Source organism: Diadema antillarum, unplaced genomic scaffold (genome assembly GCF_040938485.1).
Source record: "Diadema antillarum isolate AM-2024a unplaced genomic scaffold, OU_Dant_1.0 seq00001617_RagTag, whole genome shotgun sequence".
NCBI classification, from domain to species: domain Eukaryota; kingdom Metazoa; phylum Echinodermata; class Echinoidea; order Diadematoida; family Diadematidae; genus Diadema; species Diadema antillarum.
The window spans coordinates 576,632-595,050 of NW_027272329.1; the positions used below are offsets into that span (position 1 = coordinate 576,632).

The 18,419-nt window shown below is 37.4% G+C and overlaps 1 protein-coding gene and 1 non-coding gene across 2 annotated transcripts; both read right to left on the minus strand.

The window, feature by feature from the left end:
* Positions 1-3,247: 3,247 nt before the first annotated feature.
* Trnag-ucc (transfer RNA glycine (anticodon UCC)) lies at positions 3,248-3,319 on the minus strand. The gene has a single exon. It is a non-coding gene; the product is annotated as a tRNA-Gly (tRNA).
* Positions 3,320-10,270: 6,951 nt separating this feature from the next.
* On the minus strand, positions 10,271-17,822 carry LOC139711146 (methylenetetrahydrofolate reductase (NADPH)-like; the record flags this gene model as incomplete). Its single annotated transcript, XM_071623064.1, has 6 exons — positions 10,271-11,237; positions 12,087-12,335; positions 13,156-13,278; positions 13,475-13,573; positions 16,380-16,562; positions 17,606-17,822. Coding segments are annotated over 6 exons (910 nt in total), but the record flags the coding sequence as incomplete, so codon positions are not given.
* Between the last annotated feature and the right edge of the window lie 597 nt (positions 17,823-18,419).

The following is an 18,419-nucleotide window of genomic DNA, read 5'->3' on the forward strand; positions in this document are numbered from 1 at the left end:
CAAAATCTTGACACTTTTTGAACATCTGAATTAACAAGTCATCTTAGCTATAAGTGTATGCTAATCAATGAAGCAATAAAACTGAAGCAAATAAAACCTTGAATGTCTCATATAAAAACTTTTAAAATGTATGATGATGAACATGAATGTGTCACTTTGAATGTCTGTGAATCAGTTGGTTTTTGTTTTTCAACTATGTATCATCTGCTCAAGCTAGTATACATTAATTATTAAATGCTACATGATGTAGAGATTTAGCTTTACAAGAGGCAGTGACTGTATCAAGCATTTTATTTTGTATTTATCAATGCCTATTAACCATTTAGGCAGCATTAGTTTTGTTTCACTTTTTATAATCTGAAATTATGTGTTATGATTGCTGGAGTATATTTGATCAAGTCTTACGTGATACTAAATGAAAGGAAAAAGGAAAGAGAAAGGATAAATAAAGTCCTTAGAAACATTAAGGTACTGCCTGGATGCTTAATTTATGAGGTTTGACTTTTTGTGTGCATCTGTCAGTTAAATATATATATTATATATGCATACTTATATATATATATATATATATATATATATATATATATATATATATATATATATATATATATATATATGTTGATAAGGTAGTCCACGTGTTGGCAAGATAAAAAGATAAGTAACAAAGCTGCAACAAAGTTCATGCTGTATTCACCAACGGTTTATTTCTTAATATATATATATATATATATATATATATATATATATATATATATATATATATATATATATATATATATATATTACATAATACAGAGTATACTTTTGTCAACTCATTTTGTTGAGCAATTTCTCTTTGGTTTTGCCACTTCTTTGGAACTCTCTACCAATCCTGATCTGAACTGAAGATCTATTTTTTCCATCAACTCTGTGAATGATGTATGACACATTTAGGAGCTGGGCACCTTTGAATGTTTCTACAGATAAATGGCGCTACATAAATGCTGTTTCATCATCATCATCGTCATCAATTAGAAAAAAAAAGGAGAAGGCTTACAAGTCATGAAATAATAATAAAGTACAAAACATATGTGCACATAATTATATAACATTGAAACAACTCACACTGTGCAATTAGTAACCAAGAATAAATAAAGGTCATAATTCAAGTATCTCAAAAGGTTTGGTGCTATCGTAGTATGATCCTGGGACTATGAAGAACTATAACACATTAACAGAAAAACTTGGGTGCATAAAACAACTTTTCCACAACCTCAAAATCTTTATAGTATTATGCGTGCATGTATGTGTATGACTGAGAGTGTGTATGTGTGTGTGTATGTGTATGCCTGTTTGTGTGTCTGTGTGCGTTTGAACGAGTTTTGCTGGCATTCAACAAATCCCATAATTATTTCTCTGGTGTCAAAGGAATTGTTCAAAATGATAATATGCGTGCTTTGTTAAAGAGTATTGGCTGATGGTGATCTCAGGATTCAGCATTTAACTTTTTGCAAGATATTTAGAAACCATATTAACCCTATTCTAACTGGGGGGGGGGGGGGGGGTCAATTTGACCCCCCCCCGACATTTCGCGCCGCGATTCCGCAACGCGCAGAGACTTTGCCCCGTCGTTTCATGACTTTTTTCTTTGAAGTCTCCCGCATATTTTGAGACCAAATTTGCGATGTCCGGGTACACCGTTCTGAAGTTATGTAATGTGTTTCGTATGCATGTCAACCCGAAAACAGCTCAAATTCATGATATCGCGTGCAAATCCAATGCATAATATTGTGTTTACCATTTGGTTAAATTGATATAAATTAGACTATTTCAACTTATAACCATTAAAATTGATCAATTTTAATGTAGATAAGCTTGAAAAAGTGCCTGCAACAAATTTTGGCCAAAAAAACCCAATAGAAAACAAAAGGTAAAAAAACAATAAAATACATAAGAAATTAACAAAACAATAAAAAACAAAAGAAACTGACATGGATTATGCTATTTTTTTTACAAGAAAATTGTTCAATGTGTCTTGAGGAACTCTTACACAAAAATTTAGCAATCATTCAGTCTTTTTAATGGAGTTATAGGTAAAAATATGATTTCATGCATAAATTTGCATAATTGATTTACCAAAAATAGCAAATCAAAATTTTTCTTTTGTGTGACCATGAAATCTTTTAGTTGACATCCGGCTCTATGTTCAGGCAATATTTTGCGGAGATCGCTTGATCGGCGGCCGAGATCTAAAGGAGCGGGGGGGGGGGGGGGGGGGGGGGGGGGGTGGGGGGGGTGGGGGGTTCAAATTGACCCCCCCCCCATTAAAAAAAAAAAAAGCCCAGATAAAATAGGGTTAATGAAAATGCTTAGAAGTCTACAATTCTATGAGGAATTCAAAGTTAATTTGGTGAAAATCGGTTTGGAAATGACAGAGATATCCAACAACAGTGTAAAACAAAATAATCGTATAGATAAAAGATGGGTCCCACCTTTTATTAGGATTGCTTTGTCTTGGCTATCTTAGCCATTTCAAAACCAATTTTCATCAAATAAGCTGTGAATTTCTCTTTGAATTCTATGCTCTTTCATATTTTGGAAGAGATTTCTCATTATCTCCAAATATCACCATCAAAAAATGTTGGAAACCTGAAACCCCTTGTAAACCAAAACTATATAACAATGTACCTTCCTTCACACTGCTCAATATTGTACCCCTCTCCATTTCTACATTTTTCAACAAGTTTAGTGTTCGCAATAAGCAGTAAAAATGTGAAGAGGCTTCATGTGATTTTTTTTTTCACATTATTATTGAGGCCTACATGTAGGCCTATTATATTTTGGATAAAAGGTCAGTTCTCTAGTGATTGCTTGAAAGAGCTTCACGTGAGCAAGTGAAAATATCATCATTTATAATGGTGACGTTGTTTCCAAATAGTACCGGTATGCAATGGAGTGTCAAACAGTGTCAAAAATATTAGAGCAGCCTACACATCAGCAAATTGTCATAAATGATATTCTATTTTAACAAAAAAAAATAAAAATAAAAAAAAATCTTTAAAAAACTTCAATCTGTGCGTTTCTAGGCCTATAGGGCCTATTAAATCTAACGTTAGTTGGATTGTCTAATTTACACTCAAAGTAGAAACACAGAACACAGTTGTAGTAACGGATGCCATGAAATTGATAGATTTTTTTCCCCACAAAATAGAAAGCAAAATAAAATATTTCTTTCATACCATAGTGCCTAAAAAAAGGGCAAAATAGCTGCGTTGGCCGGGAATCGAACCCGGGTCAATTGCTTGGAAGGCAACTATGCTAACCACTATACCACCAACGCTGGCTCACAGTTGAAAGGGTGAAGATGCAGTATTATTTGTTGTACTTTACCGAGGACAGGAGGGATTAAAGAGTAGACGGTTTCAATTTTGTGTAATTAGTTTTTCATCCATCAAATGAATAAAAAATAAATTACCACGCTACATACATCTTACTCACCTAAAAATAGTAAGCTTTTGCAACGTCGTTGCTACTGTGCAAAGTCGCGAAGTCGCGTACCGTAACCATATCCCCACATGTTACAATTTGTGTTGGGTTTGTCGTCCATCGTACTCGCACCAAACCGAAAGGCGGCTTGTTGTGCGTTCTTCATGCATGTGGATTCTGATGGTGTTCTATTAGCCCGGGGGCGCCCGGGGGCGCCCGGGGGCGCCAGGGGCCGGCCGGCGCAGCGAGCGACAGCTACAGGGCCAGCTGCTGTATGGCTATCAACCATTTAATGTTCTATAATTATGTGTAGCTTATATGAAACGTTAGATATGAATGATGCTGTCCAGTTAAAATTTCATTGGAAGCCCAATCTCCACACGTGATCTCCAATGCTAGTGTTTGCAAGTGGAAAATACATGTAGGTCTAGAGCTAGAGAGGTGTTTATATAGCAGAATAAACCTGTTGAAAGTTGCACTAAACAAGCTAGTTTATTGAAAATCCCCGGGCAAAAAGTCTGAAGATTAACATTAGTACGGGTAGTCGACTTATTGAAAGTATGGTATACACCATGATTTAACAAATGTAGTTTACCTCTTCTCTTTTTTCTTTCTTTCCTTCTTTTTTTCTTGCTTCTTGCTTGCTTGCTTTCTTTTCTTTCTATTATATACTCGGCTCCACGGGAATACGGACGAGTCTATCTGCTACGTTCTAAAATAGTCTCGGTCTATTTGAATGTCTACAGCTAGCTTCTACATGTAGGCCTACATGCTGCAAACATCGTAAAAAAGAATTAGACAACTTTAGCTAGCTGTTATATGTTACCATAATTTATTAAGACTATAGAGACCTAAAAACGGATGAACAGTATTAACACCCATATAGATTTTGACCTGTTCAGAACTATGCAAGCTTTTTGCCAAGACATGTGAACTATATAGCTAGGGTATTAAAGCTGTCTGCAGATATCACAAAATGGAGAATTTCTCCATGCCATGAAAAGCACATACCCGTTACATGTATTAGGTAAATTCTTTGTGATGTCTGATGCATTCTAGCTAGCCCTTTATAATTTAACGGTAAATTAATGATTCCATATGTGACATGGTTTTGCATGATGGGGCTATCTTTTCATCCAATATTGAGAGTGGATTTCATGACTCATGTCTATATCACCATGCAAAACACTGACATATATTGGTAGATCGACAGTGTTTCCACTACTGGTAATTCTTCATTATCGCACTGGTGTGTGTAATGAGAAGAACTCGTGTTACAACTTCATATTCATATAGTTTGTGTGAAGTGTATGGTGTATGATGTGCAAAATACCTGAAGCGTGTCAGTTCTATCAACTTTAGAGTAGGTACCTACCTATTGGTACCGGTACAGCAGCTGTGAGCCTGCCCCCCCGAGTTTGATACGTATGAGAAATGACCGTTTTCATCTGCATTCACATGGAGATATGTTTCTTTCACAAATGATATATGATCAAAGGTAGCACAACAGCTTATACCGGTACCATGATACCGGTACCCATCTCATAAATCTTTTAAGTACCAGGTACCACTGGTAAGGAACTGGTACCGACAATATAAAAATATTTTCCAGTTCTAACTTTGTCCTTCTGTGTGAAAAATGTTCCTGCTAAATGAAGAATTTGTTGTTTGATTTTACGTAATGCACACTCTGTAAACCAAACAAGGACCCTACAAACATCAACCTTTACATCACACTTCCATATCTAAACAAACACACATGCATACACTGCCCAAATTTATCATGACAAGTGTACAATATACTGTATATCACAGAATTGAGCACACACTCATTTGACTTTATTGGCTTATAAATCGGCAATAAAAACAAAGTGCTGAACATTAGCATATGCAAATGAGACAGGTCAATCCACTTTAGAAGATGGATAACATAAAATACCGTACTGGTAATGATTCCTTGTTGAGAGCAATAGCAAAGTATTCTTTGTTTATAAAAGTTTGAAGCAAAAAAAATAAATAAAAGATTAAAAAACCATAAAAAATAAATAGATAAATACCCCAGTAAATAAAAAGGCTGTCTTACCGTTTCCATTAAGAGGTATTGAAAGAGAAGATGCAGATACAGTGGAAACTCGGCATAACAAAATCCTTGGGACCAATACAATTTGTTCTTGTTATATCAGAAGTCAATAAACAACACATAACAACTTAAATAAATTAATCAGGACTAGAAAAATTAGCTTGTTATACCAAGTTTCCTCCATATAATTGTGTCTAAAAGAACATGTTGTCTTGAACAAAAGCTGTACCTGGTACCGGTAAGAGGAAATCAAAGTTTTTCTGCACCGGGGACTTAGACAGGGGGTAAAATGCTACAGGGATTTCTGTGCCAATCCGCACCCAAAGCACATAAAACTAACAATTTTGACTGTCCAATACTCTAAATTAGTATATTGCAAGTACACCAATTACAGACCCACATGTAAAATTGACAATTCATAAAAAACACACTGGCTTCCTTGACACAAAATGGGTTGTAAATTGTCTCAAAGGTTGTTAGTTGTTATAAACTCTTTTCTTTCAAAATGGGATGATAAGTCTTCTACATAAACAGGTGTATATTGTGTATATTATACAGATGTAGTATCTCAATCTCCTCACATTACATTCTACAAAGGTTGCATGGAAAAATAACAATATTTTCTTTATGTCCTGTAATGCCCATTGTCTAGAAATCTAGTACATGTTTTATTCTACAACACTTCACTGCTGGTACATTTTTTTTTTTTTTTTTTTAAATGAACATTTTCATGACAGGAAATATTTCCACTGTTTAGAGTAAACTGTAAGGTCTTTGATCTCACAGCGCTGACCAGAGTGAAATCATGACTTGGTACATTGGAAACGCAGCAAACACTGCACTAACTACACTGAGGTTTGGTGTACCAGCGAAGACACAGTTGCATGAAAGGATGGCGATTTTGGAAAGCTCATCTCATGGAATGCATTGCAAGATGACTGAAATGATTGAATTTTTTCTCTCTCTCTTTTGAATTTTTCCATCAAATTTATCATGCTCAAAAGTACCAAATACACTGTATCTATGCTGTGTATATCTCATAACTATTTCCACCAATCATGTCACATAAAAATATCTTCTAGGAGTGACTTCTCCAATGTTGCAAGTTCTTTTTCAATTGGTTTGCTCTTTTTTGCTTTAACTCAGTATACTCATTGCTACTTAAAAGAGTAACATGAAGTTTTATATTGCGTCAAAATTGACAAAAGTTCTCATCATCATAGTATAGAACCACTAAGTTCTTTCCTAAACTTCATGCAATCTACAAAGTGTATCAAACGAAATGGTACCAATGTGATATCAAGTACATGTATGTGATATAACATTGTCGCATAACATATGACCTACATTAAATAGGGATCCATGCATTTTAGTAGTGTTTTAAAGCTCTTTGGTAATGTACAATTTACTGTAACAGTAACATACCTGTTCATCAGCTGTGCTTTGGCATTGCTTCTACGCTGCATCCAGAAACCACTACAGCTTGCTTCACCATTGTGCATTATTATGGTCATTTCATTTCACTAGAAATACACACATATCACCAACATCCAAAGACAACTGACCACATTGTTTCCTATACTTGTCTTTTATGTCCTTACAATTGTAAATCAGCAGATCATGGGACACCACAACATTCTTTTATTTCATGTTTGCATCTTCAACACAAATATGATGTCTAATACGCAGAAGCACCAGACACTCACAAAATTCGTGTGACTGGTCTTGTGAACAGTTTTTACGATTTACCAACAGAATTGCTTGATCTCAATGAAAAATACATAGGAATACAAGTAGTGCAGTCAATATTCACACATGAAAATTAGGTAGGCTCCCAAGTGCAATTGAGGAGATACTTGTATTTTACATACATTGCAATAGACAAAAGTAATCCCCCAATCCAGGACAGCTCTTACTTACTCCTATCCAGTCCAGATTCTGGACTCTTATTTTTTTTAATTGATATCTTTATTCAAGATGCTATTAGTGCTAAACCTATACGCATCAATTTAGAATATGATGGCATCATCCCACGAACTTGAGGAATAAAACAAGTCCAGACCAACTGCTCTAAGCCAAGGATTTTCCCTCAGAAGTTTGAGAGAGCGTATGCATGAATTACAAATGTGAGAACTTTTGACCTCTAGCTGTCATTTATTGAGAGAATCTGTCTGGACTCTTTTTTTTTCTTCTTCTTCTTCTTCACCGGGTCTCGTGTCATCACTCCATTTGACACATACAGGTTTTTCAGCAGTTTGAATAAAGACATCATAAAAAGAGCCCAGAACTAGACTAACTTTACCCGGGACAGGAAGAGTTTTAGAACATTACAGGAAGTCTCCTGCGGAATTGGGGCAGTTTGACTGCTCTGCAAGAGTCTGAGAAACAAGACATTTAAAATGTTGAAATAAAAAAATGAAACACAAGAAGCTACATGTTTATGAAACAAAAAGACACAGCCAAATGCATGTATATTAAGAATATTGCAATTCAGCAAACAAGGGTAAAAAATTTTTCACATTTCAGATACTCATATTAGCAATGATAACATCTCGCTCAACAATTGCCGTTGTCCAACATAAAAATATGACCTGCAATACTCTTTTACAAGGAGCTCTTCAGTGCCCCTTCTGTGCCATATTTGATTTGAATGAAATTCCTCTCACTTTAGAAACTCTGGTCCTCTGGTCCCCAACGCTGTGTGACCTCCGCATTTAAATGACTCAAAATCCACTCAGTTTATGTTTGGAAGGCTCCACAACATATGTATATACAGGAATGCCAACCTCATAAACAGCACTGCCTTTTCTGAGGGCTGAAAAGTGGTATTTTGGGTGAAAACACAAGTGTTTTTACCTGATCTGCAATAGACATTTGCAGTACCAGGGGTTATAGAGTTTGGGAGAAACAGTATTTTCCATGAAATCTGCAGAATATTTGGCAAAGTACAGAACAAAATGTTGCCCCCAAAAAAAGGTACCTGGTGGCATCTCTGTATAAACAATAACTATGATATGTGACCGTGCACCTCAAAACGAACATAAAGTCGCACACACTGATTTTGCGCGAGGACTGAAAATAAGTGAAATGGGTCAACCTAGCCGAACTTGACTTTTTCATACTTTCTGAAAGAGTGGGTCTTCTTTTACATTATGCTAAAATTTGGTATCATAAAACGGGCAGGAAAGTGTGTTTTTTTAGCAGTTTATCTGGAACATTTTTGGTAGAATAGTGTGATTAGGTGTGTCTTTAGCATCCCTTTTTCATTTCTGAAAAACCTTGTCCACACTCTTCACTTTCAACTCTAATAACTTTTGAAAAGATAGTGCTACTGCTTTGAAAGTTGGCATTAATTATGGACTGAATGTGTTAATGAGGCATGCTTAATTTCAGTTTAATCTGATAATCCCTTCATTGTTGTTACTCTGGTGGTTTACTTCCTGTTTTTTGTCCCATTCATCGCGCAGCCAGCACGGTTTGGTAAAGATTAAGCGCTTGAATAGACACTGTACTTTAGAGCCTCTTTTCTCAGTTCACACTTTCCTGAGCTTGTGCTTTCTTTCCAATATTTAGATAGGTTAGGAGAGTCCATCTGATTTGAGTTATACATCATTTTAAAGCTTAAAGTCTGCTCTTTCATAATATGGTCTTAACTAAAAATTCATGTCTGGCGACTTTTTGTTTGTTTTGAGGTGCACAGTCACATATATTATTGTGTTTTTTCACAAGTTTTGGCAGTACCATGGATTTTTTTTTTAGGGACATACATGTATAGTATAAACAAACAATTGTGACCCGCTACAACAAAATGATCCTAAAGTCGGGCGAGGTCGATTATTTGAAAATTGCATTATATAATCACCTAATCTTTCTGCTTTAAATTGATATATAACACACGTTATGAAAATAATCGGCTGCGGAGATATCGATGTTTAAAAGAGAGCATGTCGAGACGTCTGGAAAATCACTGTTTCGAGAAAAGCGCCCTAAAAGTCTTCCTTTTGACGCAATCGCGATCAAGGGACAGGCAAGTCTGTTTTCACCTCTGGACAATAGAAGGTAAGCCCTAGCAACCCCCGAAGAGTTCATTCAAGCACATCAGCATCGACGGTCTCCTCACCAACCAATCAGTGACCAGGATGTGAGAAGCGGCTGAGCATAGCGCACCCCGCCCGCACGCACCAGTCGACTGGGCAGTGTGCGAGCTTCACGCTTCGGTTAGCAGCAAGCAGCAAACTGACCAATGAGATCACTCTGGTCGTTGTTAGGGGCGGAACCTATCTGCGGCGCTCAATCCAAATTTTCGAACCAGTTTCTGCTTCGTTGAAACGCCAAAAAACATGGCTCAGAAAAACGCTATTTTTTTGTCTTTCCTTTGATCATTTTGCTTCAAAATTTCGACAGATGATAGAAGACATGTTAGACTCCAATAATATATCAAAATCAGAAAATCATAAGTTTTGACCAATTTTAATGCTCTGACTTCAAACTCGATTTTCACGGCTTCGACCGTGCGCGACTTTAGGACCTTTTTGTTGTAGCGGGTCACAATTTACAAGAAAATATATCACTCTGACCCTAGACATCACCCCCCCCCCCCCCCCCCCAATAAAGAAAACATTGTCAATGAAAGTAATGCAATCATAAATGATATGTTGTCATATATTATGTATTGGCTCGATCATCAACATGAATGAGCTGATAATCATTTCATATCTCCCGACCCTCTTATAAATATAAACCAGCTAGTAGTCAATCATACTTTCCAACCCTCCTCACCATGTAGGCCTCTGGTTACATACCATACCATCAGCATATACAGAATATGAAGGTAAGCATTCCTAAATAAAATTTGCCAAAATATGCAATTTATTTCCAAGATTATTTTTAGATGGTGTCATCATAAGCACTTTCTTTTTGTCCTCGATGCGAGTTACAAGCTACACCATTATTTCTTGGCAGTATTTTGTGCCCTAATGTATAAATATCTACATGAGATACACTAGCAGAAGCCTCCCTGCTGTGAATGGGTAACCACAGTGATGATGGCAAGGAATGCTGCAAATATTTCAGCACCTTTTTATTTGTTCTATTCGGCTTCATTTGCCACATAAAGTGAAGAATAGATACAAAATGAAACTCACTACATTTCATAAAACAAGGCTGCTGCACAGAATTAAAACTCTTGCCAATCTGGAGTCTGCATGAATCATGGCATAAGCAATGATAATCAGATACCAAAAATTTGCAATAAGAATGCAAATTCCATTTCAATTCTCTGTGGATTAGAGAAATCAAGAGAATGATTTTTAACTTTCGCACCAGCCACACAATGACCACTTGATGCAAATGTCCAATACAAATGACCAAATCAAGGCTGCTGACTGGCAACATGACGTACGCATACCAAAAATGAGCTGCGTGCATTTCCACAGGATGGGTTACAAACACGTTGCTTTCCATCCGGCGAGTCCAGTCCATCCAAGCCTACGAAAACCTTGTCACTCTACGTTCTCTCTTTCTCTCTAATGCCTCTGATGACAGAGTTTGCGTGGGTTTCAAGATTTGGCTGAACGTGAGTTCATATTTCAGTGATTCCTTCTGTTCTTCCTCTCTCCACACACTGGGCATGGACTCGGAATCCAGGGAGACTTCAGTCTTGCATACCTTCTGTGGTTTCTCCATCCGACACCTTGTGAAATAACCATCAGAAATGTTGATCTGGCGAAAACATAGTTTCCATATGTCTGCAGAACTGTAAATTTTTGCTCAAGAATGTAAACATATATGCATAAGAGATGTGGGAAATTATGGCATCCTTACGCAATTTGAATTGGGTAACGACAAAAATGCGAAATATTAACCAAAAATTGATGTCGATTACCATTCATCCATTTGAAGTCTAACTTCAGCCAAACCTTTTTGGTTAATCCCAAAATTATTATAAATCACAAAACTGGAAAGGGACCTCCCCTTGTGTGAATACCAATTTTTTACATATTGATTCCGCAGAGCTGAAAAAAAAAATACTGCAACTCATCTTTATACCCTGCAGAGAGCAAAATTTACTCACATGTAAATTTCCTCTTTTACAGTATAGTGATTGACAACTGAATAAAGACTGTTAGCCCTTCCAGCAAATTGAAAAGAAAAATAGTTAAAGGGATGGTACAGTTTTGGTTTAGATGGGGCGTGACATTTCCGTTTATTCTTTTTTTGAATAATTAAATAGGAAAAAAAACATATTATTCTAAGAGAAATTAAAAGTTCACTTGATGAAAATCCGTTTTGAACCAGCTGAGATATCCATAACAAAGAGATCCTGCATTAGATTGTTTTGTCTTACTCTGTTTTATGATATCTCAGCCATTTCAAAACCGATTATCATCAAATGAACTTTAATAGAGTTCCTCTTATAATTGTATGCTTTTTAACATTTCATACAGTGGTTTCAAAAGTATCTCGCAAAAATTAAAAACCTGAATTCTCACCTCAACCAATACTACACCCTTTAATTATGGGGTGTTGTAAGAATGTTTACCTTCATTTTCTTCGTTGCCGAGCAACCATCTTCGATGTCTTCCTCCAGCGCGCATTCATCCGAGGACGTCTTCTGTCTGGACAGCATGCGCTCCAGGATCTCGAAGAGGATGTTGCCCTTCACGTAGTCATTGTCGACGAGGTTGACCAGGTAGTAAGTGTCGTGGATGAACTGGATGACGTGCCGTGACGTAGAGTTCTCCTCATACAGATTTCCCCATGACTCGAGCCAGAGGCCAAAGGCTTCATCCTATCAAATGACATTGGCAAAGGACTGGAATAAATCCCCATTAGCATAAAGCACTCTGACGGCTAGCAATCTAGACTAGAAATGTCCGTTGTCTTGCAATGGAAACAGCATAGGCCTATCCCCCGGGTTGTTGAGAAATCTCTGTCACCAAGCCAAAATCCTCCTAGTTTCTTGTTCCCAGTACAGTATATATCCAACAGAGGGGAAAATAGCTTTTGGAAGGCTTGGCTATAGTGGCCCACTATAAACTACATGTATGCTGCATATTTTTACCTCCATCAAGGGAGGAGGTTATGTTTTCGTGACCATTGGTTTGTATGTGTGCAAAATAACTCAAAAAGTTGTGAACGGATTTGGATGAAACTTGCAAGAAAGGTTGAGAATGAAACAAGGAACAGATGATCAAATTTTAGTCGTGAGCCGGGGAACTTTTATGAAGGATTTTCAATATTTTGGCAGGTAGGGTCAATGAACTTGGGATTTCAAGCTGCGTATTTTGTAGGTTTGAGTTGGAGTTCTTGCTCTAGTTTCTGGTCAAGGGCGGTCACACTGCACAGCTGTTATTGATGACGTAACAAAAGATTTCTATAATTGGGAAATCGGGCAATTTTCAGGATGCATACATATGGGTGGAAATCACTGATCTCTATCAAAGAACAAGATCAGTGGTGAAAATAAGCTATTTGGCGGAGGTCTGCGCTCTCAGAGTGCTTCTCTAGTTGTTAGTTAGTTAGTTTGTTTGTTTGTTTGTTTGACAAGTTTGTTTGTTTGTTTGTTTGAAAAGTTGTAGAAGGTATTGTGGCAGCTTCTAGTAACTCACCTTCCATGACATGAAGCTGACAGGGTCAACGACCGTCGGCTGTTTGACCTCAGCACAGGGGAACACTCCCCATGTCACAGCATTTGGTCTCAGACGGTCAGCGTTGGTGATAACGTCGGTGCCCTGCATGGAATGGAAAGTATTAAAAAAGCTGTGGTCACACAACTGGTTGTGATGTCACTTTTTCCCACTTTCTCTCAAGAAACATCTCCTCTGTCATTGTTGGTGCAGGTTTTGAGCTGGGCAGTCACCTATGACCTTACATGTACAATGTATACTGGAGGCTTAATTGATAAAGGTAACTTGAAAGGCAACTGACCTTATGGTTGACCACGTGGTAGTTGACCAGTGGGTAGTCCTGGAGAATGTGGAGCAAGGCAGCCACGTTCTCTCTGGAGCAGAAGAACTCGAGGTATGCCTGCATTTGAGAGATGACACCATAAACAGAAAACGGGGACAAAAGCGACAAAAGGCAACAAGGTGAGACATGGACCTCCTCGTTCACAGTCATTAGTGTAAAAAAAAGAAAACAGAAACCCAGGGCCATGTTGTATAAAACAAAAATAATATATATATAAGAATTATTTCACCCAACAGTCCCAAAGAACAATTTCTATGGTTTGGTGCTGCTCTGCCTTTTTATTACAACCTTTACTATTCCTTCTTTGTATTACATGAAGTAGGGCAAAAGTCTCTCTTTCATATGAGGTCTTCATTGGCAATACTGTTATCAACAATGATATAATTTTCTTGATAATATAATTACTATAGTTATAAAAGCCTCAAAATTCCAGAATTCATATCTATAATTAAGACTACACTGACTGTGAAAGCAACATGAACTTTAATAGGGGTTTCAAAGTGTCTAAGTAGGGGGATGTCTAAGAAGTTTTTGTCTTTAAAAAGTGTACTGATATATCAAATTATTAATGTCTTTATTGCAACAGGATCCTTGTCCGAGTATCTATTTTGCTGTCTTGGTCTCAAAGCTCATCTTTGTTTCTATCTTTCTTGCAACTACACTGTATAAAGGTGACATCACACACAAAAGAAACAAAAAACAAAAAACAAAAAACGAAATCTAGCTGTTGGTATCTACTTCATGATACTCTTCATGAAAAAACAAACAAACAAGATTTTCGCAATCTTTGAATACACACAGATATTTCACATTCAAAAATGAGAAAAGTGGAAATGAAACCTCAAGAAACTGACATTTTAGGTGGGGTTGACCCCTCCCTAATTATACATGTGCTAAGGACTTGATACATTTATCAACATTCAATCACTCCATGTGTCATATGCATGTTATTCACTGACACTGAATGGAAAGGTGTGGCACCTTTAAAAACAAACAAATAAATAAACAAACAATCACAATAAATATGAATTGGTTTTCAACTTTCTTTGCAACATTAAAGTTGTACTACATTAAATTTTGCATCAATTTGTTAAAATAACTATTCTATTGAATGGATGGTTATCAAAGTGAATCATGCTAATTTAAAAGGAGGTGACATTAAACATCTATGACGTCTGACAGTGCATTCTTTCCCACAAATAAGTTGATTCAAAGTTTTTCAGTGGCCCTTATTGGCTTTCTCTGGTTGTTTCAAGGTCAGTGCCTGAATACAATTGCAGCAGCAAGTGCACTCTTTCAAACACATTGTATGTGACCCGATACAACAAAAGGATCCCAAAGTCGGGGGAGGTCGATTTTCTGAAAACAGTATGACATTATTTCCTTACTCTTCCGCTTTACTGTCATGTTTAACACGACTCATAAAAGTACTCAGTTGCAGAGATACTGTATTGATGATTTTATGAGAGCATGTTGAGTGGTCCAGGAAATCAACGTTATGAGAAAACCCCCTTAAAAGTTTTCCTTCTGACACGATTGTGATCAAGGGGAAGTAAAAGACAGTTTACTCCGCTGGGCAATAGAAGGTTTGCCCCTAGCAACCTCGGCGATGTTCATTCAAGCTTAGCGCCAGCGGTCTACGCACAACCAATCAGCAACCAGGATGTCACACACTGACCAATAAGATCACTCCCTCGTTGCTAGGGGTGTAGTCTATCTGCGGCGCTAAATCCAAATCCTCAGACACTTTTCCATTCCACTGAAAATCGGAAAATCATGGCCCAGAAAAAATGATTTTCCTTTGATCATTTAGCTCCAAAAGTTCAGTAGATGATGGATGAAACAATGGACTAGAAAATGATGCCAAAAACAGAAATTTGATTGTTTTGACATATTTTGATGATCTGACTACAAACTTGATTTTCTCAGCACAGCCGTTGGCGACTTTCGGATCCTTTTGTAGTGGCAGGTCACATATCATCTTAATATTTTTCTCATCTTTTCTCTGTTTCGTATGTGTGGCTCTTTTACAACACATGAAGACATATCAGTGGACCAAAAGGCACAACAAACTTTTGATGTCATTTGTTGTATTACTTAAAGTATCAGACTGTACAGCGAAGTGTCCATAGTTACTCGACTGCCAGAAAAATGAAATGCCTACCATAAAGATTTCTACAAACCAGTGGCTTGGGGACTAATGCCAATTTGATTCTTGCATTGCAAATTTCTTCTATTGTTTTATTTTGTTTTGATGTTCCTGACAAAGAAAAACTGTAGCACCCTACTTCCATACATTGCATGCACAAAGAAATGCAAATAGAGGAAACTGCTACCAGTACAATTCATGCATGTATGCATCACAGCAAAACATGGCTGATCTTGCATGAATGTCTGTTTCAGCACTTTACTTCGATCATATACAAATTGTAGAGCAAATTTTTAATCAGTGAGTCAGCCTTTTTTCATCAACTGATGATATGGTTTTAGAAGTGCAGTACATTCTGAAATTATGGCAGATCAGAACAAAGATCTTGCCGGTTGCATACATGTATGATGAGTTATGTGGCCATTAGAAACACAGAGTTAGGAAGATTTCAACAAGAGGATAAAGAGAAAGATGAAGGAAACTCTTTATTCAGATCAGAGTCCAAGGGTCAGAAAAACTTGTGGTTAGATATGTGGCTAATATCAATCATGGCATGCAAAGGGAGTTGTAAATGATGGCCACCGTACAGAGCCAGGTTGCATCAGGAAAAAGCCAAAGTGGCTTTGATGCTGAGGAAGAAAGAGACAGGGACAGCTTTACCACCACGTCGGCCACGCGAGTACCTTACGTTATCGGTCAACAGGCTTATGTTACCTTTTGGTAAACATAACCGTTAGCTGCCCCCCAGCCCACGACCGGGTCAGAGGACAGCGCACCGTTTACGTTTGGCTGCGAGTTGATGGTCAGCACGCCGCGCTTGTTGACCGACACCAGCTCTTCCTTCAAGCGGATCGTCTCCGGGGAAACCTCGTCGTCATTCCACGGCATCCTGGTGACCTGGGTCAGACAGATGAAAAGAATACCACTGCAATGATAACATTTATAACACCACAACCAGCAGAATTTGAATGTTCCTCATTTAAGTCAAAATAGATGATGGAAAAAAAAATGCCACAATGCTACTCTTAAGGTCAGGAGCTTTGAAGTTAAAGGGGAAATCCAGTCCAAATCTAAAATAGTCTGATAAGAAAGAGTAAAATATTACGAGTTCAACTGTACAATTTGGATCGAAATTGGATGAAAAATAAGGAAGTTATGAGATTTTGAAGTTTCGCTATTTTGGGGGGGAAACAGTTCTTGAACAGTCAATATGAGTATGGAAATGGCAAAGTGAGCGTGTCATCCCCTCACAACTTACCGTATAGTCCGTATAACATTTTGAAATTTCCATTTTTTCATTCAAAGGCAATTATGCCCGAGGCTCAAATCCTTGTTCAACTGATCACTATTCTGAAGTTATTTAACCAGGAAAAATATCATGTTTCAAGAAACATTGAATTTTCATCATTTTTTTAAACTTTTTTTTTGCACACGATCAATTGTGAGGGGCATCACATGGTTAACTCACTCATTTGCATATTCATATCCACTGTACAGAAACTGTTTTACAGAAATTAGCAAAACTTCAAATGTCATAACTTCCTTATTTCTTATCCGATTTCAGTCAAGTTTTTATCATTGAGCTTGCAAGATTTTACTCTTTTTTACCAGAGTAACTTATATTTGGACAGGATTTCCCCTTTAAGGATCTATTCAAGCCCACAGTGCCATCCTCTATTGATGAGGTACAATAGATGATTCCAATGGATGACAGAAAAAGGATATCCCTGCAAGAAACAACACCAAAACCGCCATATCAACCACGCTGACCTAAAAAATAAGTTTCACTTCATATGCCTGTTGAAAATTCATCAAATAAAGTGACTTTCTTTTTATGGGTTTTGATGGAGGGTCCACATAGTAGTGGCTCCCTTCTTGTTTTCTTTTGTTTTGTTTTGTTTTGTTTCCCCCCCCCCCCCCCCCCCCCCCACGATGCTCACCTTCTTGCCGTATCTGTTGGGGGTGCCAGTCAGGTAGCATGTGAAGATCTCGTGTACGTCCTCCACACACGTGATCTGCTCGCCCCACATGGACTGCAGCTCCTTGGGCGCTGACTTGCTGGTCAGGTAGAAGAGATGGTAGTCGCGCAGCTCGCCAAAGGCGGGCGAGGAGGAGTCCCCCCACCTCCCGTTGGGGAACTCGTCCCAGTCTTGGGTCCTGTGTCGAATGGACAGGACATGAAATGTTTGTAAAGTTTGGGTGGAGTAGTGACTGATTTGCATCTTGGATGCCATAGTTATTTCATTTGTTATTGATGATTTTACTCTTACCACATTTATACAAAATAAAAAAAGTCATATACACACACACATGTATATATATGTATATTTCTGTTTTTATTTATTTTTTTTTTTGTATGTACAGGCCGCTCCGGTTGGAATAAAGTCCTTAGGACTAGCAAATTTCTTTTGTTATATTTAAAAGTTGTTTTAGCCAAATGAATAAAGTGTACATGGATGGTTATAAATCATAAGTTTGGGACCTGAATTTTACATACACTGTAGTTGTATCCAAAATTTTGTTAAAGCTGTCTTCGGTATAATGAGAGTGCACTGTACTTGAAACCAATTTATACTGTATCTCTACAACTATATCTCTTCACATTGTTGCTATTGGCAACCATATACAGAGAGAAGATACTACCGTGCACATGGCTACAATGCATATGCTCATGTCATTTCATGAATACTTTGTGCACTGCTGAATGACTATGAACATAAAATATCACAATACAACATAACATAATACAATACA